The sequence below is a fragment of the Tetrahymena thermophila genome (assembly GCF_000189635.1).
Source record: "Tetrahymena thermophila SB210 genomic scaffold scf_8254497, whole genome shotgun sequence".
NCBI lineage: Eukaryota > Ciliophora > Oligohymenophorea > Hymenostomatida > Tetrahymenidae > Tetrahymena > Tetrahymena thermophila.
In genome coordinates this window covers 26,831-52,432 of record NW_002476272.1, presented here as the reverse complement: position 1 = coordinate 52,432, position 25,602 = coordinate 26,831, and the positions used below count along the sequence as shown (strand labels likewise).

The 25,602-nt window shown below is 22.6% G+C and overlaps 7 protein-coding genes across 7 annotated transcripts; 6 read left to right on the top strand and 1 right to left on the bottom strand. All coding sequences in view use genetic code 6, as the record gives it.

Annotated features, from left to right (window-relative positions):
- Positions 1-187: 187 nt before the first annotated feature.
- On the bottom strand, positions 188-3,510 carry TTHERM_01207700 (cyclic nucleotide-binding domain protein; the record flags this gene model as incomplete). Its single annotated transcript, XM_001021915.2, has 7 exons — positions 188-1,180; positions 1,231-1,350; positions 1,407-2,276; positions 2,521-2,637; positions 2,694-3,109; positions 3,257-3,443; positions 3,490-3,510. 7 exons carry the CDS (start codon positions 3,508-3,510, stop codon positions 188-190), a joined length of 2,724 nt encoding a protein of 907 aa, XP_001021915.2.
- A 1,789-nt stretch (positions 3,511-5,299) lies between these two features.
- TTHERM_01207690 (phosphoenolpyruvate carboxylase) lies at positions 5,300-8,564 on the top strand (the record flags this gene model as incomplete). Its single annotated transcript, XM_001021914.3, has 6 exons — positions 5,300-6,080; positions 6,147-6,367; positions 6,422-6,507; positions 6,740-7,614; positions 7,671-8,066; positions 8,125-8,564. The coding sequence occupies 6 exons, from the start codon at positions 5,300-5,302 to the stop codon at positions 8,562-8,564; spliced, it is 2,799 nt and encodes a 932-aa protein (XP_001021914.2).
- A 1,797-nt stretch (positions 8,565-10,361) lies between these two features.
- TTHERM_01207680 (oxalate/formate exchange protein) lies at positions 10,362-11,738 on the top strand (the record flags this gene model as incomplete). The annotated part of the gene is made up of 4 exons (XM_001021913.2): positions 10,362-10,747; positions 10,809-11,130; positions 11,569-11,594; positions 11,675-11,738. 4 exons carry the CDS (start codon positions 10,362-10,364, stop codon positions 11,736-11,738), a joined length of 798 nt encoding a protein of 265 aa, XP_001021913.2.
- A 1,990-nt stretch (positions 11,739-13,728) lies between these two features.
- On the top strand, positions 13,729-15,551 carry TTHERM_01207670 (oxalate/formate exchange protein; the record flags this gene model as incomplete). Its single annotated transcript, XM_001021912.1, has 4 exons — positions 13,729-14,114; positions 14,173-14,494; positions 14,848-15,235; positions 15,292-15,551. The coding sequence occupies 4 exons, from the start codon at positions 13,729-13,731 to the stop codon at positions 15,549-15,551; spliced, it is 1,356 nt and encodes a 451-aa protein (XP_001021912.1).
- Positions 15,552-16,290: 739 nt separating this feature from the next.
- TTHERM_01207660 (cyclin-dependent kinase-like Serine/Threonine kinase family protein) lies at positions 16,291-17,823 on the top strand (the record flags this gene model as incomplete). The annotated part of the gene is made up of 7 exons (XM_001021911.2): positions 16,291-16,378; positions 16,523-16,649; positions 16,824-16,944; positions 17,007-17,102; positions 17,206-17,505; positions 17,571-17,654; positions 17,713-17,823. 7 exons carry the CDS (start codon positions 16,291-16,293, stop codon positions 17,821-17,823), a joined length of 927 nt encoding a protein of 308 aa, XP_001021911.2.
- A 1,630-nt stretch (positions 17,824-19,453) lies between these two features.
- TTHERM_001207659 (50S ribosomal protein L13) lies at positions 19,454-21,303 on the top strand (the record flags this gene model as incomplete). Its single annotated transcript, XM_012799166.1, has 7 exons — positions 19,454-19,673; positions 19,765-19,856; positions 20,048-20,216; positions 20,428-20,492; positions 20,556-20,666; positions 20,730-20,826; positions 20,882-21,303. 7 exons carry the CDS (start codon positions 19,454-19,456, stop codon positions 21,301-21,303), a joined length of 1,176 nt encoding a protein of 391 aa, XP_012654620.1.
- A 1,434-nt stretch (positions 21,304-22,737) lies between these two features.
- Positions 22,738-25,206, top strand: TTHERM_01207650 (hypothetical protein; the record flags this gene model as incomplete). The annotated part of the gene is made up of 10 exons (XM_001021910.2): positions 22,738-22,865; positions 22,918-22,969; positions 23,128-23,244; positions 23,400-24,128; positions 24,187-24,327; positions 24,396-24,587; positions 24,644-24,790; positions 24,841-24,943; positions 25,003-25,073; positions 25,135-25,206. 10 exons carry the CDS (start codon positions 22,738-22,740, stop codon positions 25,204-25,206), a joined length of 1,752 nt encoding a protein of 583 aa, XP_001021910.2.
- Positions 25,207-25,602: the final 396 nt, after the last annotated feature.

The window sequence follows — 25,602 nt, the reverse complement described above, 5'->3', positions numbered from 1 at the left end:
ATTATTTAAGAATATAATGTGTAAAGTTATAAATGTTAAGTTTGAAATATAAAATGAAATTAGTACATTTAGAATATTAATTTTTTAATAATTTAATTTGATATATTTAATTAATTGCTTTTAAGCATATTTCAAATGAATATAAAAGTTATCATAAAAGCTTTAATTAAATTTCAAATTTATTTTTTCACTAATTTTGTTGGTGATTTTTAAACAAATTTTAGAATCTTATGCTCATTTTTAATGGTTTTTATTTATTTTATTCGCTTTAATCTTTGCGAATATGAATATTGGTAGAAAATAATTGATTAGTATTAGTATTTTGGAATAAATTTTTGCAGCTATTTTATTAACTATAGTAAAAAGAATTAGCTTAATTATTACTTCTATTGCAAGTTAAAGTCATCAGTTTAGTTTAATCTTCTTCTAACTTAAAATTAATACTAGATTTAAGTTGGGTTAATTTGTTATTATTTTTATTATTGTTGGTATTGAATAAATAGCTTTGAGGGTTAGTATTTATTTCTGTATAATATTTAGCTTTCCTTTAAATATCTGTGAGAGATCCATTTTTATTTTATTTAACACTTAATTCTGGAACCTCCAATTTTTGAAATTCTATGAATTTTAATGTTGGCTAAGAAATTTATTTTTGAGGTTTATTTTTTTCAAGACTGGAATGAAAAATGATGCTTGATTACTTTTGTCTAGGGCTTGTTAATATGTTGATTTGGTCAATTAAATTTCTTTTTAGGTCATCTGAGCTATAGTCTATATAGTTGCTATTTTTGCTTTTCTTTTTCAAAATAGACCTTTTTATATTAATTCTTTCTTAATTTAAGCTATCATCTTGATACTTTTGCAGTGAAGTAGTCAATTTTTTTACTTGAGTCTTATTAAAAAAGTTAGAGACGAATTTACTGTTATCCTCAAACATACTCTTAATTTACTGATGGGTTGTTATTCTTTCTGGATTGTTAGAACTTGATATATTTTATTACTGCTATTTAATCTATAATAAGGCTTATTAACTCTATTTTATATGTACTGAGAATTTTTTTGGAGATTCAGGTAAAGAGTTTAAATCAGATTGGTAACTATTTTCAGCATTTAGACCTGTTTTTTCATTTTAATACTCACTTATATTTCTTATTTTGTTATTTAGGTAAGAGTTTAGCTACTTTTTTATAAAAATTTTTCAAAAATAAATAATAAACTTTATTAGATTACCTAGACTGATTTATTTTAAAGTTAAGCTTTCTGTTCACTAATGTTTTTTGTTGAGAAGGATTTTTTGTTCATCATAGTACTTCTGTTAAGTTAATCTTGCTTAGCTTCTTGCTATGTTTCCTAATTAGTAATAATTTTTGATAATTTAAAAATATCAAATAAAATCAATAAATTACAAGCATTTTATTTTAGTTTTCATCTATTTGTTAAAGATTAGCAGAGAATTCAAAAGGATTAACGCTTCTATCAGCAAAAATCAAATTTTCACTAAATAGAGATTATTTATAAGGGATTTTCTATGAAAGGATTTTTATTAACTGGTTTTTTCTTGCTTGAGTGGGAGTAATTGAAGGAGAATCAAAAGGAGTTACTGTTTAACTGCTAATATTCTAGCTTGATTATTCATTTTGTGTTGGGGATTATTCAGTCTAGCTTTAAAATTTACTACTTTAATATGTTATTGGGCTTTACCTTTAATTATTTATATCTTTTTAAGTGGGAACTTTAGGTTTTCTCCCATACTAGTTGGCCCTTTATTCAACAAGCCTTTAGATTTTATCATTAATTTATTGTTATTATTCTTCATTGACTATAAAATGAGTAATTGATTTTTTTGATCTCCTTTATTTATTTGAAAACTAATTTGTATCTTTTTAATTTTTGTCCATTAGCGTATAATCATGATTTATGTTAATTTCTTTTTAGCTTTTTATGATTCTATTACTTTTTTGGAAAGAGATTTATTCTTCTTATATTTGCTTAGTTACTTTCAACAAGTCTCTATCTTCTGTCAAGAATTGCTTAAATTTTTAAATTTATTTTTTTGCATTTTAAATTCTTACTTTATGCTAACTCTCTTTTATCGCTAAATGCTCTCTTAGAAATATGTTTGAATGAGACTCTTCTAAAATCTGCAAGAATAAATTTTTTTGAATCATTATAATTTCCCCGCTAGCAGTTGCACATTCTACAGAAAAGCTTCTTTTTTCATTATTTTTAAGTAAATCTTCTTCCCCAAAATAATCTCCTTGAATAAGTAAAGAAATCTAAGTATTAAAAAAACAAAATTTTAATAAATATAAATATTAGTTTCTTTCTGGTATTTTAAGTTAATTAATTGATGGGATCAAAATTATCTAACTATCTTACAATCATTTTATCTTAAACCAAATTAAATATTTATTTTTTTCTTTGGAATTTCTTTAAATGTAAAATTAAAACTTAATTAATGATCAAAAATATTAACCAAACATTTAATTTTTAAACATATAAAATTAATTAAAGCATTACTTAAACTGTAAGGTATTTTTGTTTTTTATTAGTGATCTTGGTTAAATCCTAATTTTGTAGAGATTAAATGCTGTGAACTTCTTCTTGATCAACCATGTGAGATATTTCTTATTTAACCTACAATATAATTGAAATAATTTATGAATTTACAATGAAACTTTTTGAGTATTTACTTAAAACTCTCCTTGTTTTACTATGTAGAAGTTCTCTGCAGCAGAACCTTACTTAAATATTATTTGTCCTTTTGCTGTACGGATATCAAACGCCTTTGAATAAATTTGTCGTAATAGTGATAAATTGATTTTCTAAAATAATGGCAGATTTTATAAATAGAGAAGCTTTTTGTTTAAGTTTTCTTTCTAAAAATTTTTTAACACTCTTAGAAATTCTTTTTTATTTAATACTGCAAAATGACATTTTTCTAAACAAATTATAGTAGCCATTCTTGGCGACTCATAAAGCAAAGCAAGTTCACCAAAAGAAAACCCTTTACCAAGCTATTTAACACAAATCATTTCTTTGCTTTCATTATAAATATATACTCCAACTGTTCCTTCAAGAATGATATAAAATTTGTCACCTGTTTAGTCTATAAAAAAAATGTTATTTATTATGCGTTAGTTACAACGCATTCATCATTAATGCTTAACGCAATATGCACAATTCAAAATTTCAGAAAGTTTCAAAAAAATATACAAACCAATAAAATAATAAATAAATAAGAAATGCTATTAACTGATTTCAAAAACAGTCTATTCTTCATCGTAGCTTTCATAATTCATATATGAGCAGCAGTTATCATGAACATAATCGTTTTCTTAATACTATTAAAAAAAAGCAATATCTTTAGTGAGCTCTTTGAGCATTTTTTTATCAGCATTATTTCTCTCCTTGGGTTCTTTTTAAAGAATCCTAATTATTTTCTATAATTTTTATGAATTTAAATACATCTTAAATATTTAAATCTACTTGCAAGACATTTTGGCTCATTATAAACTATGCACTTTTGTGAAGTTAATATTAAATTTACTTTCTTAATCAAAGTGTTTTTTTGTGTGAGTCTCTTATGCTAAGATTATTTGATATTAAAACTTAACTAAAAAAGTATATGTAAACTTAGTTGTGTTAATTAATTAATTATAAAATCTAAATACGAAAAATTTTTTAAGTTTTTTAAACATTCTTAAATGATACGCTTTTAATATTAATTCTACCATAAATTTTAAAATTGTTAATTTTCTACAAATTAAGTAATTTATTTGACCTAAATCTTAAATAATTTTTGGCTCTTTTAACTGGCTATATAAATATTAAAGCTATTCAAAATAAGCCAACATTTTTGGAGTTTACCAAAAAAAAAATAAATAATTTAAAATACAAGATAAAAATTTGGTAAACTCATACCAAATAACTATTTGTTTATTTTTAAACAAATTTAAGTATACTTATAATATAAATATGAGCTTAATTAATTAATAAATAGTTCGATAATTAATTAGTTATATTTAATGGACTTATTTATTAATGTGATAAAACATAAATTATAATAATATTTCTTATTTTAATTAAAAAATATATTTTAAATTTATAATAGATTATCTAAATAATTAAAAAAATATATAATTTTCTAAATTATTAAGGTGAAATTATTTTTATTTGAGTTAATTCAGATTTTTAAATATATTCATTAATCATAAGCAGTAGAGCTCATTGCATTTAGAATTTGCTATTTAATTTATTTATTTATTATTATATTTAGATATTTTAAATTGTAATTAATTTATTTAAAATTTACTTTTTAACTAAGAAAAATCAATAACATAAAAAAAATATCTTTAACTATATTTTAAATACTCACATTTATTTTTCTCTAATATTTAATGAATTAAAAATATTTATTGAAATATTATTGACTCAAAGTCAATCACTTATTTAGGTAATTTTAATACAAAATAAATTTTAAAAAATCTTTTACAAAAATTAAAAATATTTTTAGAATTAATTCTTGCATTATCCTTTATTTTTTTAGAAAATGTAAAATTAACTTAATTTTTATACCTAATTTATTTTTTTAGATAGGTTTTATCATCTATAAATTAATTCTACCAATATTTATATTTGAGATACCATTTTTATAACTTTTTGTAATATAAAAACTCCATTCTGAATTCTTTGTGAGGTCATTTTTTGTGCTTTTTAATATATAATTTTAGTATTACTCAATATGGTATTTAGTGTTTAAAAATAAATATACACAATATGCTAATAGAATAATCCATTATAAATTTTGAAAAACAAGAAATTTATGTTCACTCACTTACTTCTAGAGAAAATTTAATACCTAAGAATAATTTAGTTACTCATCTTAATGTATTCTTAAGATTAACATATATTGTTTTTCTACATCATGTAAATTATCTAAGAAATTTTGGTTACATAAAAAAGAGTAATTATGAATAAGAAATTAAAAAGAATAATAGAAGAATTTGGTCATATAAGTCATAATTTAAATTTGTAATAATTCGGATAAGTAGATTGAAATCATTCTCTTAAATTTCTAAAAATCTGATTACGTAGAAATACTAGACTGACACAAAACTAAGGATTTAATGTAAATTAAAGTACATCAAATAAATTAATCAATTAACTTTTTATTAATATCTATCTAATAATACGACTTTTCTTGTATTTTAAGACCTTTTAAAGAATATTTACAATTGAATTCTAATAATTGTATTTTAAATAAAAAAATTCAAAGATATTTATTATTTTGTGTAAAATGATCAACATAAAAAGAATTCTAGGAAAAAGGACTGATTTACTTCATTTCATTAATGGAAGTAGCTAACAGTCTCTTCAATAATATTAAAAGGCATCACAAGGCTTGTAGTTCCTTTCTGGATAGAGCAAATAGCCTAAAATTCATAACTAGAATTTTTACTAGTTTTCTGCAATGAAGCGTACATTCGATCTATTGAATGATTAGAAGAAGCTCAAAAGTGTCACCAACAAAGAAATTCTTCTTGCTAACTTTGAGTCAAGAGTCCAACTAAGATATTAGCTTTTAAACTCTCTCTTTTAGACTCTTCCCGTAGATTAAATAAACGAAACTAGTATGTTGATACCAATTTTAACCCATGCTTGTTAGAAAGGATTAGAATCAGGATTAAGCCCAGAAGAAGTTATTGATAAATTTTTCAAAGAGTATGATTAAAACTAAATCTATAACACTGAGCAAAAGAAAATAGACTTCCTTTTCCGCGTCGTTTAGTTTGTTGAAAGATAAGTTGTGCTGGTTGATGCTCTTGAAGATGCTAATTATTCATAAATTAACGATCTACATGGTCCTGAATCATTAGGTAATTTAATTGAAAGAATAAGAAGACACAATTTGGATGATGAACTCTTGAAATAGCTTTCTAGATTTGCTGTTAGAGTTGTACTTACTGCTCACCCTACTCAGTTTTATCCTAAACAAGTTCTTTCTATCATTAATGATTTAAATGAAGCTATTTAATCTAATGATATAACTTAAATCTAATATCTACTTTGGTAACTAGGTAAAATTTTATTTCTCCTAAATATTAGTTTAATTAATCAATTAATACGTTTTTAACTTATTTTAGCAAAAACTCCTTTCTTCTAAAGAGAAAAACCTACTCCATTAGACGAGGCATAGTTCTTAATTTAGTATCTAGAAAATGTATTTTATGATGCAGTTGGTACTCTCCAAGATAGGCTCAGAAAGGTTTTAGGTTCTAAATTCGATAAACAAAAAGAGTTTCATAAATTTTACACTCTAGGTTTCTGGCCAGGTGGAGACAGAGATGGAAATCCTTTTGTTAGAGTAGATTATTAAATTATTTTATAAAAATGAAAAAAATAAATAATAAAAAAAAAGGTTGAAACAACTAAAAAGGTAGCAAAATTACTTAGAACTTCCATCCTGAAATGTTACATCAGAGATGTACGCTAAGTAAAAAAGAGGTAATTAATTTATTTTAATTAAAAAATATAAAAAAGCTGAACTACTGAATTTAGAAAAGAAAAAATTTATGGCAAAAATTTATTCTTGTAGATTTTATTTTGAATAAAAAGAAGGGATTAAAAGCTATAGAAAATTTTTAATGCTCAAACTTCGCCAAATATTTAATTAAAATTTATAAAAAATTGTAAAATTACCAAAATAGACAAATTTAATAAATGCTAATTAAAATAGATTGAGTTTCAAAGGAATTTATGAGCTATTAGAAGAAATAGAAAACGACTTTGGTTCTAACTTCTCATATAAACCTTCAGTAAGCCTTGAATAATTGTATGAAAAACTTGACTTTATTAGATAAAAAATTATCACTGACCACAATGGATTATTTTTACCCATCTTTGAGAATTTCTAAAGAAAAGTTCATACATTCGGATACCACTTTGCTTCGATTGATATTCGTTAAGATTCTAGAGTTTTAGATAAGACCTTCAAAGCATTACAAGAAAAAGTTCCTTATATGCTCCCATATAACTTTGAAGAACTCCCTGTCTAATAGAAATTAGATTTATTATTGAGTCTTAAGCCTCTCAATACAGTACCCTAACTTGATGATGAAGTGTTGAATGATACTCTCTAAACTTTTAATGCCATGAGGGAAATATAAGAAGAAAATGGAGAATTTGGTTCCTACCGCTTTATCATTTCCAACTGTAGAGGACCTCTTGATGTTGCTAAGGTTTATGCTATGAGTTAGTTAACTGGAGGATGGTCTGGTAATTCTAAAATCGATGTTGTACCTCTTTTTGAAACTATCGATGATCTTAAGTCTGCAGACAAATCTATGAAGGAACTATTTTCTAACGGTATATATCAAAAACACTTAAAGTTTAGAAAAATGAGGTAAACTATCATGTGTGGTTTCTCTGATGGTACTAAAGATGGTGGCTATCTTGGAGCTAATTGGGGAATTTACTAAGCTAAAGAAAATCTGAGTAAAATATCTAGGGATTATGGTGTAGAAGCTATCTTTTTCGATGGTAGAGGTGGTCCACCTGCTCGTGGTGGTGGTAACAAGCACTTGTATTATGCTTCTCAAGGTCCTACTATAGGTATGAAATATTTTTAATTTTTTTCAATTATTTATTAAATTTTATATTTTAAATAGAAAATCATGAAATCCAAATTACTATCCAAGGTTAAACTATCAGCTCTAACTTCGGTGTTACAGATAGTTGTCTTCATAATTTAGAACTCTTAATGTCAGCAGGTTTGTAAAATAATGTCCTTGAAGACCCTAAAAGAGTATTGACACAATCTTAACGCGATCTTTTAAATGAACTTTCCGAGGTATCTTTAAAGTCGTACCTTGAATTTAAGAATCATCCTAAATTTATGCCTTATCTGTTAGAAAAATCTCCATTAAAATATTATGGTGAAGCTAATATTGGTTCCAGACCAGCTAAAAGAAGTGCTGGAGGAGAAATGAAGTTTGAAGATTTAAGAGCTATACCATTTGTAGGAGCTTGGTCACAACTCAAACAAAACGTTCCAGGGTTTTATGGTAATTTAAAAATTTATAATAAATAAAGCAAATTTCTTACAAATTTATCTTTTCTTAGGCTTGGGAACAGCTCTTAAAAAGCTTGAAGCAGAAGGAAGACTGAACGAAGCTGCAGATTTATATAAAGATAGTTTATTCTTCAAAGCATTAGTTTAAAACTCTATGATGTCAATGTGTAAAACTTACTTCCCCTTAACTCACTACATGTTGAAAGATAAATAATATAGTGAATTTTGGAATTAAATTTATAATGAATTCTAAGAAACTGAAAGATTGTTACTTCTTATCACTGAACAAAAGCAATTACTTGACAATGAACCTGTTATAAAATAAAGTATCAAATTAAGAGAATAAATTGTTCTCCCTCTACTCACTATTTAGTAATTTGCGCTTCAAAGAATTAATAAAGATCATCAAGAAGATCTTCATAAATCATATCAAAATCTTATCATCCGTTCTCTCTTCGGTAGTATAAACGCTACAAGAAACGCTGCTTGATTTTTACTTAATCAAAATACTTCTTATTTTTTATAAAGATGTAAAATCATTAAAATATTTATATTTCATTCATACAATATGTATTATTGCTTATTAGTTTGTTCTATTTTACTTCCTTATTACTATAAAATAACTACTTTACCCTTAAAAAAAACTAAAAAATTAAAAATAGTAATTTAAAATATTTAAATACTAATCCTAATCTGTCTGTTTAAAAATTTTAACTTATAAAAATTTGGAAATTTTCTTTAAAAATAGATTAACATTTTCTTTTTAAATCAAATATTTTTTTTGAAATCAAAGTAAATTTTAAAAAATGCAAATAAAATAAAAATAGAAAGTTTGTTTTTTCATACTATCTCAAACCATAAAAAACCTTATTTAGCAAAATATTTAATTTTTCTTATATGTAAACAATAAAATGTAAGCAAATTATTAGAAAAGTGCTATTGTTATCTTATATTTTAGTCTAAAACTCTAATTTAAAATTTGAGGAATTTAATAGCATAAGAATGATATAAATAATTAACAAAGGCAATTAATTTGTTATGCAATTAAAATATTAATTTATGATCATATATTAACAATAAGATTATATTTATATCAATCAAATATATTTTTATTTATTCATCATTTTTTAATATGTAATTTAAGGTTTTAGTATCCTTAAACTTTCTATTCTAAAGTTAAATATCTATCTATTGTATTATTCCAAGAAGCAATTATTAATGAATTTCAAAACCTTAAGAAATGTTGTGGTTTATTTTTTAATATAAAATTAAAAGACTAAAATTTAATTAGAATTTTGCATTTATAAATTATGGCTTCTAAAAAAATTTACATAGACCAAAATATCTAAATTTTTAAAACAATTTTATGTTTAAAATTGATTTATTTTTTTAATAAATTTGATTTTAAATTGCTAAAGAAATATTATTTATTTAGTTTATTAAAATATAAAGTTCTAAAGATAATTAAGTTGGTAAGTAACTATTAATGAAAAGCTAATAATCTTTATAAATAATTTACATCTAATATATGGTTTACATCAAATATCTGGGTTAAATGACGATTTTATTTCAATAAAAAATTCATAATATTACATCAGAGCTCAAAAATAAATACATAATAAAATTTAGATGGAATTTCTGATGGTATAATTTTTTAGAACCCTATGAAACAAGCAGTAAAGCTACGTTAAGCAGTTAATGGTGGTACAAAAAATAAAGAATTTGAGACATTGAAAAAACACAACTAGAAATCAACTTAACTTACAAATCATATTACTTAAATGCCACCTCATACTAAATTAGAAATCCCCTTAATAAAAATTTTAATCATATGAAATCTCCTTAACTTTATCAAATACCTTACTTAACTTACTAATATATTATTATTATTATTATTATATAAATATTCTTGATTTTTTATATTAGTTTTTTTAATTGTACTTCCTGATCCCCCTTCCATTTAACTGATTTAAAAACTCTATCTATGTAGAGCAACACCAATGATATGTAACATTAAAAATTTAACAAAAGTCTTCATGAATAGATAAAAATATACTGAATATACTTAGATTATTCCTATCACCACTCCAAAATTAGTATTAGATTTTGAATTGTTGTTTTCCTAGACCTAGATTTTCATAACTTAAGGATATGACGTAATTAAGAGGTAAATAGTAATAAATTAGGTTTTACTTATAAATTCTATTAGCATTCAAATTTATTTATAAAAATCACACTTCAAATAATTATTTTTTATATTTATGGAAAAATTTAATCTAATTAAAAAATGTAAAAAAAAATAGAATATATATTGGGAAGTATAAGCTGTGCTTTGATTATTTTGCTTTGCAGCGATTTTAAAGTTTGGAGCATCATAAATACATATGCTTACAGCTATTTAAGATAGTTTAATCCTTCACTCTAAATGAATGACGTAAATGGCATATTTTTTTGGATCAGTTTTGCAACAAGTACAGGCATTCAGTCTGGGCTTTATTTTGCATATAAATTTGGATTTAGAAGAATGTTAATGCTTAACGGTTTAATATGCTCCTTGTTTGTTTTTTGTTCATCTTTTTGTACCAACTTTTATGCTTTTACCTTTACATTTGGTGTAGGCAACGTATTTTTTGGTGGATTAATTTATCTAATAGCTTTTGATAGAGCCTATAAGTAACCTAATACTAACAAAATTAAAGCATTTTTATTTTTTCTTTTTAATTTATAAAATCAGAATATTTCCTAATCATAAAGAAATATCATGTGGACTTCTAAATGTGATGTTTGGAGTAGGAATTCTTGGTTAAGGATAATTATACTTTTTATTGATAAACAAAAACGATATTCATTTAGTTGAAGATCAAGATTACTATCCATCAGAAGTGGCTGATAATGTGCCTTGGGCTTTAAGATATGCATCTATTGTTTATGCATCCTTAGTTATAATCTCGGTTTTATGCTATAGGCCAAGCTTATTTCAAGAAAAGGCATCAATGGTTGGCTTTGATAGCACAAACGATCCATAATAATCTGCTATTTCAGGAGATGTTTCAAATGTATTTAAAAATTTTTAAGTTATAATAAAATACTTCAACTAAAAAATATTTCAATTTCTTTAATTTTCAATCATTTAAATTTTAATCTCGGCATTTGAAAAAAAATATTTAAATAAACTTTTTAATAAAAAAATTTAGATATTCATTAATATTTATTACTCGAATAATAATTTTATTTTATAATTAATGAATATTGTTATTTCTCATAAATTTAAATCTCCTTTTAGTTCATGCTAAAAAAAAAAAATTTTTTTTAACTGAATTAAAATAAAAATAAATACACTTTTTATCTAATTAATGAAAAACAAACAATCAACAGTATATAAAAAAAAAGTTATTTTAAAAAATGAATCGAATAAATTCAAAAAATAAAAGTTTAATTATTTTTTTGTTAATGAAGGTTTTCATTTTGTTAAATTTTAATTTAATATAATTTAGTAGGGATATCAAAGCTTTAATGACGAGTATGAAGAATGCTAAACTTATAAATAGGCTTTTTTAAGTACTACATTTCTTAAGATTTTTGTTATAGTTTTTTTTTTAGGGAGCTTTGGAACAATGATCATTGGTAATTATAGACCATATGGGTAGTAATTTATAAGTAGTGATTCTTATTTGACTTTAATTGGTACTATTTCTGGATTACTTAATGGCTTTAGTGGGATAGCTTGGGGTCCTATTTTAAAAAAATTCAATTACAAATATTTAATTTATCTCTTTTTGATTATAAATGTTATAATTGCGTTTTTATATCCAACGATTTCAGATAACTAAGACCTATTCTTCTTTTTTACAGCATTTTCTATATTTAATTATGGAGGTATACTTCAAATTTTTAATTAAAAATCACCTAATTTTTTGATAAAAATAGGTATTTATTGCGTCTTTCCAATTATGGTTTTAAATGCTTATGGAAATAAAATGGGTTCTAAAATGATAGGACATTTTTTCTAGGCTATAACTTTATGCAGCTTGTTTTAATACGTTTTTCTTATGTTTGTAAGTGATTGGAATATTATATTCTATACTTATGGGGCAATGAGTTTACTAGGTTTGATAATTGCATACTTTTTCACACCTTAAAAAGTAAATTGGAAAATTAATAAGCCTTCTAGCATTTTAGAAAGTTGATTAAATGAAATAAATTAAAAAACTTAGCTTTTCAAATACATAGCCTCAAATGATTTAAATATAAAAGAATATTTTTGATAGGCATTATTAAGCTAAATATTATAAAATAATGTAAAATTATTTAAAAATTAATTAATCTGATTTTTTTTTAGTATATTAAAAATTTGTATATTGTTATAAACCACTAGAAAGATTAGATATAGAAAATTAACAATCTTATAAAAGATTTTATATCAAAAAATTTATTCTCTTTATAAGTTTGCTATTTATGTATGATATGTATGAGTGATATTTTTAATTTGATTTACATTTTTGAAAAAAAAAATGAATGAAAATAATAAAATTTTTTCTAAAATAAATAGTTAGTTATTCCTATTTTTATTTATAAAATTATGTTTCAAAAATTATTATTATTAAAATCAAAGAGACATATTAAATGACATAAAAAAAAGTATTTCCCTTATTTTTTTAAAAACATTTAAAGTTAATTTTATTTATCTGCTTACAATTATAAATAGAGTAATAACTTGTTTTATTAATAAATAATAAAAATAAGAAACAAAAATACATAAAATCTATTAAAATTTAAATATCTGACTAAGATTTAAAAAAGTCAAATTTTATTTATTTATTTTTATCTCTTTAGATAATAATTAAATACCACAGAAATAAATACATGAGAAATCACTTTTTATGAATATTTTTAATCATGTTTATCTAATCATTTTTTGAAGGTTCAGATATTAAGATAAAAATAGCTAAACATTAATGATTATTTGGAAAAGATTTGTTATTTTAAAAACAATACTTAAATTACATGATATAACTAAAATAATAGATCACATTAAAAAAAATCCTTGATTTTACACATATTTATTTAATACTCTTATTTTTATAAATGAAATTTTTTGTTTTTAAATTTATTTTAATTTATATCAGCCATGTATTTTTTAAAGTAGTTATTCAAAATTATATTATGCATGCAGAGATAATAATAATTTTATATTTTTATCAGTAATTGTTTTAATAGAATAATAAAATTTTTTTCTATTTAAAGAAAAGAGAAAAAGTGGATACTATATTTATTAATTTATTTATTGCATCCAGATAGTTCAATCTATAAAAGAAATTAGTTTTAGTTTTTAATGTTTATTAAACTCAAGTTGAGATTGGACAAAATACAAAATTAATTCTTTACAATTCGTTTAAACCAATCCATACTCGTATTATGAGCAGTTATTCTTTTAATTTTTATCTAATAGATGTAACATAATTCTTTTATTAAAACCATTTACAATTTAATTAATTAAATCTAATTGGCAAATCGTTTTTCAGGATATATGTTTTGTTAGAGTTTTCATATAAATTTTTGGATTATTAATCAGTCTTATAAATCTGTGGTAAGAAAATATTAGTCTTTCAAAATTATTAATAATATTTTGTTGCTAAATTTAAACATAATTGAAAATGCAAAAAAAATTTGAGTAATTATTTGGAAGCTTAAGCTGTGTTTTGATCATTTTGGTTTGCGGTGACTTTAAGGTTTGGAGCATCATAAACACTTACGCATACAGCTATTTAAGACAATACAATACCTCTCTCTAAATGAATGATGTAAATGAAATATTCTTTTGGATCAGTTTTGCTACAAATACAGGCATTTAATGTGGATTATATTTTGCTTATTAGTTTGGCTTCAGAAAAATGCTCATAATTAATGGATTAATATGCTCTATTTTTGTTTTTTGCTCTTCCTTTTGTACAAATTTTTATGCTTTTACCTTTACATTTGCAGTTGGTAATGTATTTTTTGCTGGGATGATATATTTAATAGCTTTTGATAGAGCCTATAAGTAATCTCATAATATTGTAATAACTAATTTCACTAAAACTGTAATTTTAACTAATTAGGATTTTTCCGACTCACAAAGAAATAACAAGTGGATTGCTTAATGTTATATTTGGAATTGGTTTACTTGGTTAAGGAGAATTATATTTCTTAATGATAAACAAAGATGACACTCCTCTTGTTGAAGAATAAGATTATTATCCTCCTGAAGTAGCTAATAACTTACCTTGGGCTCTCAGATACATTTCTATTATTTATGCATCGTTTGTTATCATTTCATTAATATGTTATAGAAAAAATCTATTTGAAGAATAAATCTCACCTTCATGTGACAGTGATAACTTAATCGATCAAGAATCAGCTCCTTCCAGCGACACATCTAGTGTAACCTTTTTTTTTACAGATTTAAAATTTATTATCAATGCTTTAATTTTTAATCTAAATATTCCAAACATTTTTTTCTCAAAATGAATGAATCATTTTATTGATTTTAGATCAAATTAAAAATTAAAAACTAAATTAATAGCAAATCAAAAACTATTACTTATCGATCAGAAAGCAAATTAAAAATATAAATTTAATAAATACTTATCAAAAAGCAAATGAATTAATTTCTATTATTGATCTACTTTTTTATTTTAATTTCTTTGACTTAATAATATGTTGAATTTGATAATATCAAAAATAAAAATCATAAATTTTATTTTAATTAATTATAATTTATAAATATAATATAGTAGATAAACTAAAATTAGGAGGTAAATGAAGAACATTAAGAATGCTAATCATTTAGAGAGGCTTTTTTGAGTGTTTCATTTGTTAAAGTTTTTTTTATTCTCTTCTTTCTTGGTAGTTTTGGAACAATGATAATCGGTAACTATAGACCATATGGATAACAATTCATAAGCAGTGACTCATATTTAACTTTAGTAGGTACCATTTCAGGGTTATGCAATGGCTTTAGTGGCTTGGTTTGGGGTCCAATTCTAAAAAAAATAAATTATAAATACGTTATTTATATTCTGTTAGGTATTAATGCTATAGCCTCTTTTTGTTATCCAAGTATATCATAATATCAAGGGTTATTCTTCTTTTTTACTGCTCTTTCAATATTTACATATGGAGGTAACATTTTTTTTTTTCTATTTTAAAATTTTATAAATATTTTATTAATATTATAGGAATATATTGTGTCTTTCCAATTATGGTTTTGAATATTTATGGAAATAAAATGGGTACTAGAATGATAGGAAATTTTTACTAAGCTTTAACTTTGTGTAGCTTATTCTAGTACATTTTCCTTAAGTATGAGAGCGATTGGAATGTTGTTTTTTATACTTATGGGTCAATGAGCTTATTTGGTTTGATAATTGCTTTGATTTTCACTCCTTAAAGAGTAAACTGGAAGGTTAAAGTACCTTTAAGCAATTAAGAAAGTTGAAAGATGTTCTTTAATTTTAATAAAAAAACAAAAATAAAAATCCTCAATTTGATAAATTAATTTAACAAAATAAATAATTGATTGATTGAACATGTTTATAAATTTAATAATTTTATTTATTATTCGTTGTTTTACAAGTTATCCTTAAAATAATTTTTAAGTTATTAATTATTTTATTTATTTATTTATGTGTTGTTTTTTAATCAAATATATTTATTAGTAAACACTAAATTTATTTATTTATTTAATTAATTAATTTTGAAATGTTTCAAATGTTTATTTGCAACAAATAAAATCAAAAATAAAAAGCTATCTCCTTATTTTTATTGTTTGAAATGAACCTAAATAAGAATGTATTGAATGATTAATTGATTGATTGATTAATTTTTTGATAAAGTTATTTGCTAAAAAGAAATTTTGTTGTAATTTAATGATATAGTGTCTCTCTTTATTGATTATTAAATAGTTCAAGAAGTTCTATTAGTCACAAACAAGCTTTCGATTGTCAAAGAAACAATCATATTTTACATACATTTGTGTTTATTTATTTATGTATTAATTTTCTTTGAAAACAGCATGGATTTTTATTAAGATAACAATAAATATGCATACATACATAGATATTAATTAAGTTATTATATTTTAAAAATAAATTCTTTTAAGAAACTTGAGATTGCTCATAATAATTAAATAAAAAAATTAAACTAATAAAAAGCAAATAAATAATCTGACAGTAAAAATGGTTATGAAAAATAGCAAGCTTGAGCGTTACGAAAAGCTCAATAAGCTCGGTGAAGGTACATATGGTGTTGTATATAAAGCAAGAGGTAAAATTTATTATCTTTTAAAAGCACATATTTATAGAATAGAGAGAATAAAAACACTTTTACACCATCGCTTAACTTTTCTATTAAATGCATTATGTTTTTTTAGGGAAGATTTAATTTAATAAACATTCCATTAATATTTAGAAAAAACTACCAAAGAATTGTATGCCTTGAAAAAAATCCGTTTAGAAAGTGAAGATGAAGGTATTCCCTCTACCGCAATCAGAGAAATCTCTCTCTTAAAGGAGTTATAACATCCTAATGTTGTTAGGTAAGTTGATTAAGTTGATATTCAATTAATTTTTCTACTAGCCAAAGATTGATTTTTTCAGATTTAAATTAAAAAGGATTACTTTAAAAAAGCATTTCCAAAGAATGTTTGTTAAGAAAATAAAATAAGTATGAATCAAAGAATAACAAATATTTTTTATTGTTAAAAAATCAGATTGCACGATGTCATCCATTCAAATAAGAAACTCGTTTTAGTTTTTGAATTCGTTGATTAAGATTTAAAAAAATTCATGAATAACTTCAAGGATAAAGGACTCGATCCTCATATTATTAAGGTATGAATTTGAGAGTAGCAATCAATCCCACAGAATGAAAAATATAACATTTTAAAATATAGAGCTTACTTTATCAATTATTGAAGGGTATTGAAGTTTGTCATAAAAATAAAATTCTTCATAGAGATTTGAAGCCTCAAAATTTGCTAATTTCAAAGGTAGAGCTTATAAAAATTTGTTTGTTTGTTTTTTAAAAAAACTATTTTTTCTTTTGAAAGTTTATTTTTTATAAATAATTAATATATTATTATTTTATTTAAGGAATGTATCCTTAAGTTAGCAGATTTCGGTTTGGCTAGAGCTTCTGGTATTCCTGTAAAGAATTATACACATGAAGTCGTTACTTTATGGTACAGACCTCCTGATGTCCTTTTGGGATCTAAGCACTATTCCACTTCAATTGATATCTGGAGTATTGGTTGTATATTTGCTGAAATGGTTAACTTAAAACCCTTGTTCCCTGGTAATTCAGAAACAGACGAATTAAAGCGTATCTTTAAGTTGACAGGTACTCCATGTGTTGAAAAATGGCCTGGGCTTGCCGATCTTCCTAATTGGAAGGTAATTTTATTCATTTAATTAATTATTGAACATAAATTAATAATAAATACTCTCTTTTTTATTAGGCTGATGCATTTGAAAAATATCCTGGAGAGCCTCTTCAAAATATTTGCCCCAAGCTTGATGAACTCGGTCTCGACTTACTTGGTGTAAAAATAGTTTTAAGTTAAAAATATTTAGAAAATTGTAAATATTTTATTTTAATAGAAAATGTTAAGATGCAACCCATAAGAAAGAATTACTGCCAAAGCAGGTTTAGAACATCCCTATTTCAACGATATTCCTGACACATTAAAGAAGTTATATCAATCAAACTGATAAATATGAATAAGCTCGAAGGTAGCTTGAAAATGTTTTAAAAATTAAAATTAAATCCTTCGATAAATAGTAAAATAAATAAAATATTATGAACAAATTAAAAAAATGTAAGCAATATTATTTGATAAATAAGCTTTAATAAACTAACTATTTCTCCATTTGTAAATGTAGTTAAAATATATTTTTTGTAACTTTAATAGCAGATTTATTATTTTTCTAACTCTTTTTAGCAATTTCATTACGTATTATGGCTACAAATAAATAACATACATTAAAAATTCTTTATTAAATTTTTTAAATGTATAAAATCATCTATGTTTTATATCAAATTCATTTATTATTATGAGATTTATGGCAATCATTTTCAAAAAGTTTTATAATCTATTTTAACTTTAAAAGAAAAAATAATTATTTCTTAAAAATATTTAACTAAATATAATTAATTAAAAGCTTTATAAAAATTTGAAAATTATTTTTTTCTGTTAACATTTATATTTTTAAAATAATATAAACATCATTTTTTTTCAATTAAGTATAATATGATTGCTTTAGCAAAAATTTATACTTCTTAAAAAAGTTAGAAAATTTTTATTTTAAAAAAATAAATATATTTTGTTTTGATTAAAATATTTTATCTATGATTTTATTAAAATCTATCTTTATTATTTGTATAAATATGCAAAAAATTGCTTTTTTCTAATAGTAATTTTTAAAAGAAGAACTTATTATTAATATAAATAAGTATGAAAATAATTGTTTAAATAGCTAGTAAATTTGATAGATTCATTTATTTTTTAAATTAAAAAATAAAAAGTAAAAAAGAATTTAATTATGTTAATTTTAAAATGCTTAGTTTTTTAAGAAGCATATTAATTAAAATCAAAATGATACTAAAAGTTTAAGTAATGATTAAATTTGATAAATGACTTTTATTTAACTAAAAAATAATTTATTTATTTTACTTTAATGTTTTTAAATTTTGAAAATAATTATTAAAATTTAGATTATGAATTATTTAAAAGGATGAATATGAGAATGTTGTCTTATTAGCTAGTAATATTTAACAAGAGACTTATTAATAAAATCAGTAAGTAAAATAAAAAAGAGTTTAATTGGTTTAATTTGAAAATGATTATTAAAGTTTATAATTAATTAATAAATAGTATTTGAAAATATATTAAGTTATTTTTGTATAATCAATATATAAATAATTTCAAATTAATTAAGTAAAAAAAAGAGTTTATTTATTTTAATTTGAAAATGATTATTAAAGTTTATAATTTGCACTTGTATATTCAAAGTATAAACAATTTAAATTAAAACGAATAAAATAATTTAAAGTTTGTAATTTAATAGTATTTGAAAATAATATTAAATTATGCTTGTATAATGAAAGTATAAACAAATTAAAATGAATAAAATTTTAATTGAGGCCTAAATTCTGAGTTATTAAAATGAATGAAGTTGCTTCTTTTGAAGAAATTAATTAATATTTACTTTGAAGAAAGTCCAAAAACAATTAAATGTAATTATTTTGATAGAAAGAAATCCTATATTTAAAAAGAAAAAGAAAGGGATTAGCTTAGTAAATAAGAAGATATCGATAGAAGTATTATCAAAACAATATAAAATGATAGGAAAAAATATTGTCAGTAAATTAGGAAACTTAGCTTCAAATGTCCATATTTTGAATAAATAAATTGCATCTTTCTCTGTATGGAAAAACCCTACAAATTATTTGCCAGAGAAAGCAAAGTTCCCTTCTCCCAAGGAGTTATTCCCTAAAGACAATGAGAATTCTTGGAAGACTCTTAATGATTTAACCCCTTCTCTTTTCAAAGACGTTTAGGGTATGAAAATAAGATTTATCTTTATACAAATAACTCCTACCTATCAAATGTAGATATAGTTTTCACTCATCAAATTTTATATGAAATAAAGGATTTAAGGAAAAGTAAGTTCAAAGGGCTGCATATATGCAAATCGCAAAACCAAATGGATAAATGTACCATATTTTTGATGCTTCCAAAATGGTAAAAAAATTATTTAATTAAGATAGATGTTTGAAAGTTTTTAAGAAGTTTTTCAGTTTAAAAATATAACAAAGCAATTTAAATTTGTTTGGTGGAATACCACTAAGAATGATTTTATTAATTTTCAGCGTTTGTCATTTTTCTACCATAAATTTTGTTTATTTTTGATTAATTTATTTTAATAATAACAGCCTTTAGGAAGAATGTGCTAGAAAATTGCTTTCTTTTTGCAAGGAAAGCATAGACCTACTTTCAAAAACTGCGATTAAGTCACATATGACAATATTATTGTTGTTAATGCTGCAAATATAATGTTAACAGGAAAAAAAGCTCTCCTTAAGACTGTGAAATATCATACAGGTATTCTAATTGATTATTCTCCCTTTCTTAAAAATCTAAAGATTTATCTTTTTATTTTTTGCTCGTTTACTCAAGCAAAAAGATAAACTTTTTATAGATATTAATAGTTAAAATTTGGAAATACAAATCAGTATTATAAATAAAATATTTTTTTAATAGATTTGTTAATATCAAATAAAATAATTTCAAAAAAACATTTTTTTTAATTTAGGTTTTGTTGGAGGATTAAAGGAAAAATCATATAAATTCTTCTTGACAGAGAAGCCTGAATAGTTAGTAAATATTTACATTTAGTTAGTTAGTAAGGTTAAAAGCAAAATTTATTTTAAAAATTGAAAGGTTTTCTATTGCATCAGCAAAATGCTTCCTAAAAATTTAAAGAGAAGAGATCTCTTAAAAAAAGTAGAAATATACAGAGATTTCTAACACGAAAAATAAGGTTTACCCAATGTAATTTAAGTTAAAATTAACTATGCATCATTTATTTTAAATTCCTTAATTGAATTAATATAGTTTGTTCCTTATACTGAAAAAGAAACTTTCGATTAATACTTCAATCCCTTCGTTCACAACTTTGAAGACTTAGTTATTAAATTCTAATCATCTAAAGGTATAAAAAACATCAGTTTACTTTAAATGAGAAATCATATTTTTAAAAATAACAGAAACTCCTAAGGAACTCGAAGGTATTAAAAAGGAAATTGATCCTGAAATTACTCTTCCTTTCAACTAGAGATCTAAGATATTCAAATTAAATGCTCATAATAGAAGAGTTATGAAATAATGGAAGATGTATTACAGAAGACTTAGAAGATACAAGGTCCATAAGATTAAGGCTCCTAAGAATAGAGATCCTAACTTGTCCAATAAGTCATTCATGATTACTTCAGATCGTCAAATTAAAGATTTCAATCTTCATAATCGTATTGTTCCTGAAGAAGTACCTGAAGATGATGATGAAATTATGAGAACTATTCCAAGACAAGGAGGTGGTTCTGCAACTGCTGGTCCTGCTAAGCCTGCTGGTGGTAATGCTAATGCAGGTGCTGCTGCTGCAAAGGGAGGTAAATAAGGTGGTAAAAAGTGAAAACCATTAATTGAAGAATGAAGCTTCAAAATATTTAAAATAGTTCTTGAAAGTAGTTAAGATTGTTTAATTTATGTTTATTATGTAAACAAGTAAGAAATTTCAATTAAAATAAGCTAGTTGTCATAGCATATTAAATATATACAAATATTAAGTGCATAAATAATTTATTGTATTTGTTGAATTATTTAAATTACCAAATTTAATTCATTTTATAAAATAAAAAAAAGTATTAAGATGTAAATAACTTTCATAAATTAAAATTATACTTTGTTGAATTATTGATTCTACTTGATTTTGTTAAAAATTTTTCTTTATTTAATTTAAAAAATTATATTTTAAAAATATCTAATTTGATACAAAACAAATAAAAGTAAAATGAAAAAATGAGTAGAAATTTTAAAAATAAAAAAATAATTAATTAATATTCAAACATTTTTTCATTCCCATGAAATTTTTATTAAATCAATAATTATTTAATAAATAAATAAATTAAAATTTTTGATATTACATTATTCATTAATATTTGACTTTAAATATACTTGTGAGAGTTATATTAAACAATATGGAATAACTTTCTTTTTATAATAAGAATCAGCAAAGATATTTTATATCAAAGTAATTCAGTTTTAAAGTTGCTTATTATATTAATTAAGTAATTATATGCCTTCATTTATCATTTATGCATTTTTCATTTTAAAAATTTAAACTTTTATAATACATTTTATATCAAATTAAATAATTAGTTTATTATATTTTTTATAATAATATATTTTATAATTTTTATGTTCTTTTTAAGGAATATTATTTTATAAGAAACATTTCAAAGAATTAAAAATAAATTTTCTTAATAAAATAATATTGCATAAAGCTATCTATTTAAGTAATTAAAGTATCAAAATATATTGGAAATTATAAATTTTAATACATTTCTTTCTAATAAAGCTTATTAAATTAAGAAGTGTTACAATTTATGTGACATATTTATTTATTGAATAAAAATTTATTATTTTTACTGATAATTTAAATTTTCAATGGTAATTATTTTTGAAGTAAAACACTTTGTTTAATTTTATGCATACTTTTTAGAATATAAAATGGTTTTCGAAAGTGCCTTTTATTTTAGTTTTGAATACATTTTAAAAAATAATTTTCAAGTTTAAATAATCTATTATAAAAAATATTAGGAAAGTGCTTTCATGTGTACTGTTTTGGTATTTGAAAAGAAAACTGCAAAGTTGTTTAAAAATTAATTAATGTAAAAAATAAAAATAGATTGCAAATTATTTATTGATAGTATAACTAATAGTAATAACACAAACAAAGCACTATTTAATATAAAAAAATTTACAAATATAAAACTTTTTTAATAATTATAAGAAAGTATTACTGAATTAGCGACCATTTATTTATTTATAATATAACTTGTTTGAAATGTCACGTTTGGAAGGAAATAAAGGAAGCTAATCCAACCTCCCATAATATAAAAATAAAAATAAAGATAAATCTATTGCAGTTCCTTAAGAACATGAGCAGGATAAAGACTCAATTTTACAAACATGGTATTGTTTAAAATGTTAAAATGGAGATTCATTTTAATTAAAATATTTTTAGGGAGGAAATCGAGTAAATCAGAAAAGAAAATAAGGAGCTTAGAGATGAAATTGTAAAACTAATAATTAATATTTTACAAAATTGAGACTTTAACTTTTAATTTAAGCAGTTAATCTTAAATATGCAAAAGAATAAGTTTTGAATGATTTTATCATTGATTGCTAAATACTAATTTACATATATAATTTTTTTAATTCACCTGTATAATAGAAAACAGAGGCACGCATGAATAATCTAAATGCTCCAGTTTTGGTTACTAAAATGGAACAGATATAAGAACTTAGTAGCATTTATGCTTAAAAGATAGAAGTTGAAACTTAGAAAAAGGTAGATATTTAAATAAATAAATAAATTTCTTTTGTATAATTATTTGGAGAAAATAAAAGGAAATTATCTTATTATGTTTGATTATTTTACATAGATTATTATTTAGGTTTAATTATAGAATTCTTTGAAAACTAAATATTTTTTATGAATTAAAGAAAGATTTAGAGTTACTCAAGCAGATATCTTAGGAGACTATAAATAGTAACTTAAAGAAGATGAGCTAAAGTAATGGTATAGCTCTACCATAGCTTTAGGCTAAGATTAAATAACTAGAATATAAATTAGAAAAAACAAGAAGCAGACACAATGAAAGTTTGGCTCAAATAAATATGCTTAAAGAATAAGTTAATATGGCGAGAAGAGAGAGAGTCATTTTTTCTAATGTTTTCAAAAAACTTGAGAGCGATATTAAGCTTAAAGACGAGGAATTTAAGAAATACATGATTGAAAAAATGTAAGTAGATGTTAAAAAGAAGCAATTAGAAGAGGAGTTATAGAAAATAAAAATAAGAGCAAAGAAAGAAGTTCTTCTGTTCAAAAACGAATATCAATAATTGTTTAACCAAAGTAAAGTGTAGCAATAGTAATAATAGAGCAATAACGAGTCGCTTGAGTACAATCCAGGATAAAAGAGAATTTTTGAAACTGAAGTCATATTAAATGAGTAGATACAATTAAATACAGCAAATAACACAACTATAATAAACAACAACAGTATCATCAGTAATAATAACAACACAAACAATATGAATTCTCCTAACAACCAAAATTACACTATGCCTAACAACAGCACCTTAACAAACTAAAGTTCTATTTTAAATAATAAAAATCTTAATTAAAAAAATCAAGCTAACTCTATAAATCTCTAAGTTACACAAGAAGAAGTAAATTTTATAGTTTGATATTTTTAAAATAATAAAAATAATTTTCATTTTTGAGAAGCTTTAAAAGTACCAGTTTATGTTCCAAAAAATTCAAAAAGAAGTTGGAATAGATGACTTAGATCATTTAATTTATCTCTTCGAAAATATTGACAAAGAAAATAACGACCTCTATGAATCTGCAAACAGCAAAAGTGATGAAGTAAAGACTTATTAAACTTTTATTTTTCAAAACAAAGAAAATTAATATTTTTCATAAATAAATTTAAGATTGATGCACTTAAAAAAAAAATCAAAGAAGTTGAAAACGAAGTTTAGAAATACTCGAAGCATAACGATAACAAACAGAAGCAAAGCAGTGTCAATGATAAAAAGCTGTAGGATATTTAAAAATACGAGAAAAAGATAGATAATGTAGATAGTCTCACAAAAGTGGTCAATACAGACATTCAAAGTGTTAATGTATATATATAAATTTAAGAGCTAAACATGAAATTAACTCTATTTAAAATAAAAAGACTAAGCTTATAAAAATAGCAGAAAAGTTTAACATTCCTATTCCTCAAGGAGAAGAAATAGAAGAAACAAGTTTCATCAAATTTCTACAGGATGTTGAAGCAAGAATCAATGATATTATTAATATGTCTCTTTATTGTGAAGGAAAGGTAGATTTTAAATTAGAAAAGATAATGAATAAAAATTAAACATTTTTCAGATAATAAATATAGATCGTCATCATCATGAAACATAGGTAACAGTTACAAGTTTATCTAAAAAAGGAGACAACAACAGTGGAATAGCTCTAGTATTAGATGGAGGTAATTAACTTGTTTAGTAAATAAAATACCAAATTTTTCACTTTAATAATAAATAAAAGTTAAAAAGAATAGCGAGTCAGAATCAGAAAGAATATTAACTAAGGGTGATTTCGACCTAGTCAGCAAAAATGTAATTAATTTATCAGCTAAAATTTTACAAATATTTTTGGTAAAAATCTTTTTTAAAATAGGAAATAAAAAACTTTAAAGAAAATAAAGGCAAAGTTCCTCTTTCTTAGAAAGGAAAGAAATCAAAAATATGAAATGGCCGTCCATCTTATCATAAATAAATAATTAATAAATTATTATTGTTATTTTATTGTAATAAAAATAAAGTCTTATTGTATATCTAACTAAATAAATATTAATTCTAATAATTTTATAAAAAGATTTTATTTATTTCATTAAAATAATAAATAACTTTCTTTATGCATCAAAGTTGTTGATTTTTAATTAATTTATTGCATTCAAAAAAAATATTTATTTATATAATGAATGTGTTTTTACTTAATATTAAAAAAATAAAAAAGGGGCAATCCGGGGATTGAACCCGGGACCTCTCGTACCCAAAACGAGAATCATACCACTAGACCAATTGCCCTAGATGTTAATATTTTAATTTTAATCAACCATATTAAAATTTCAATTTTTTTTTTCTA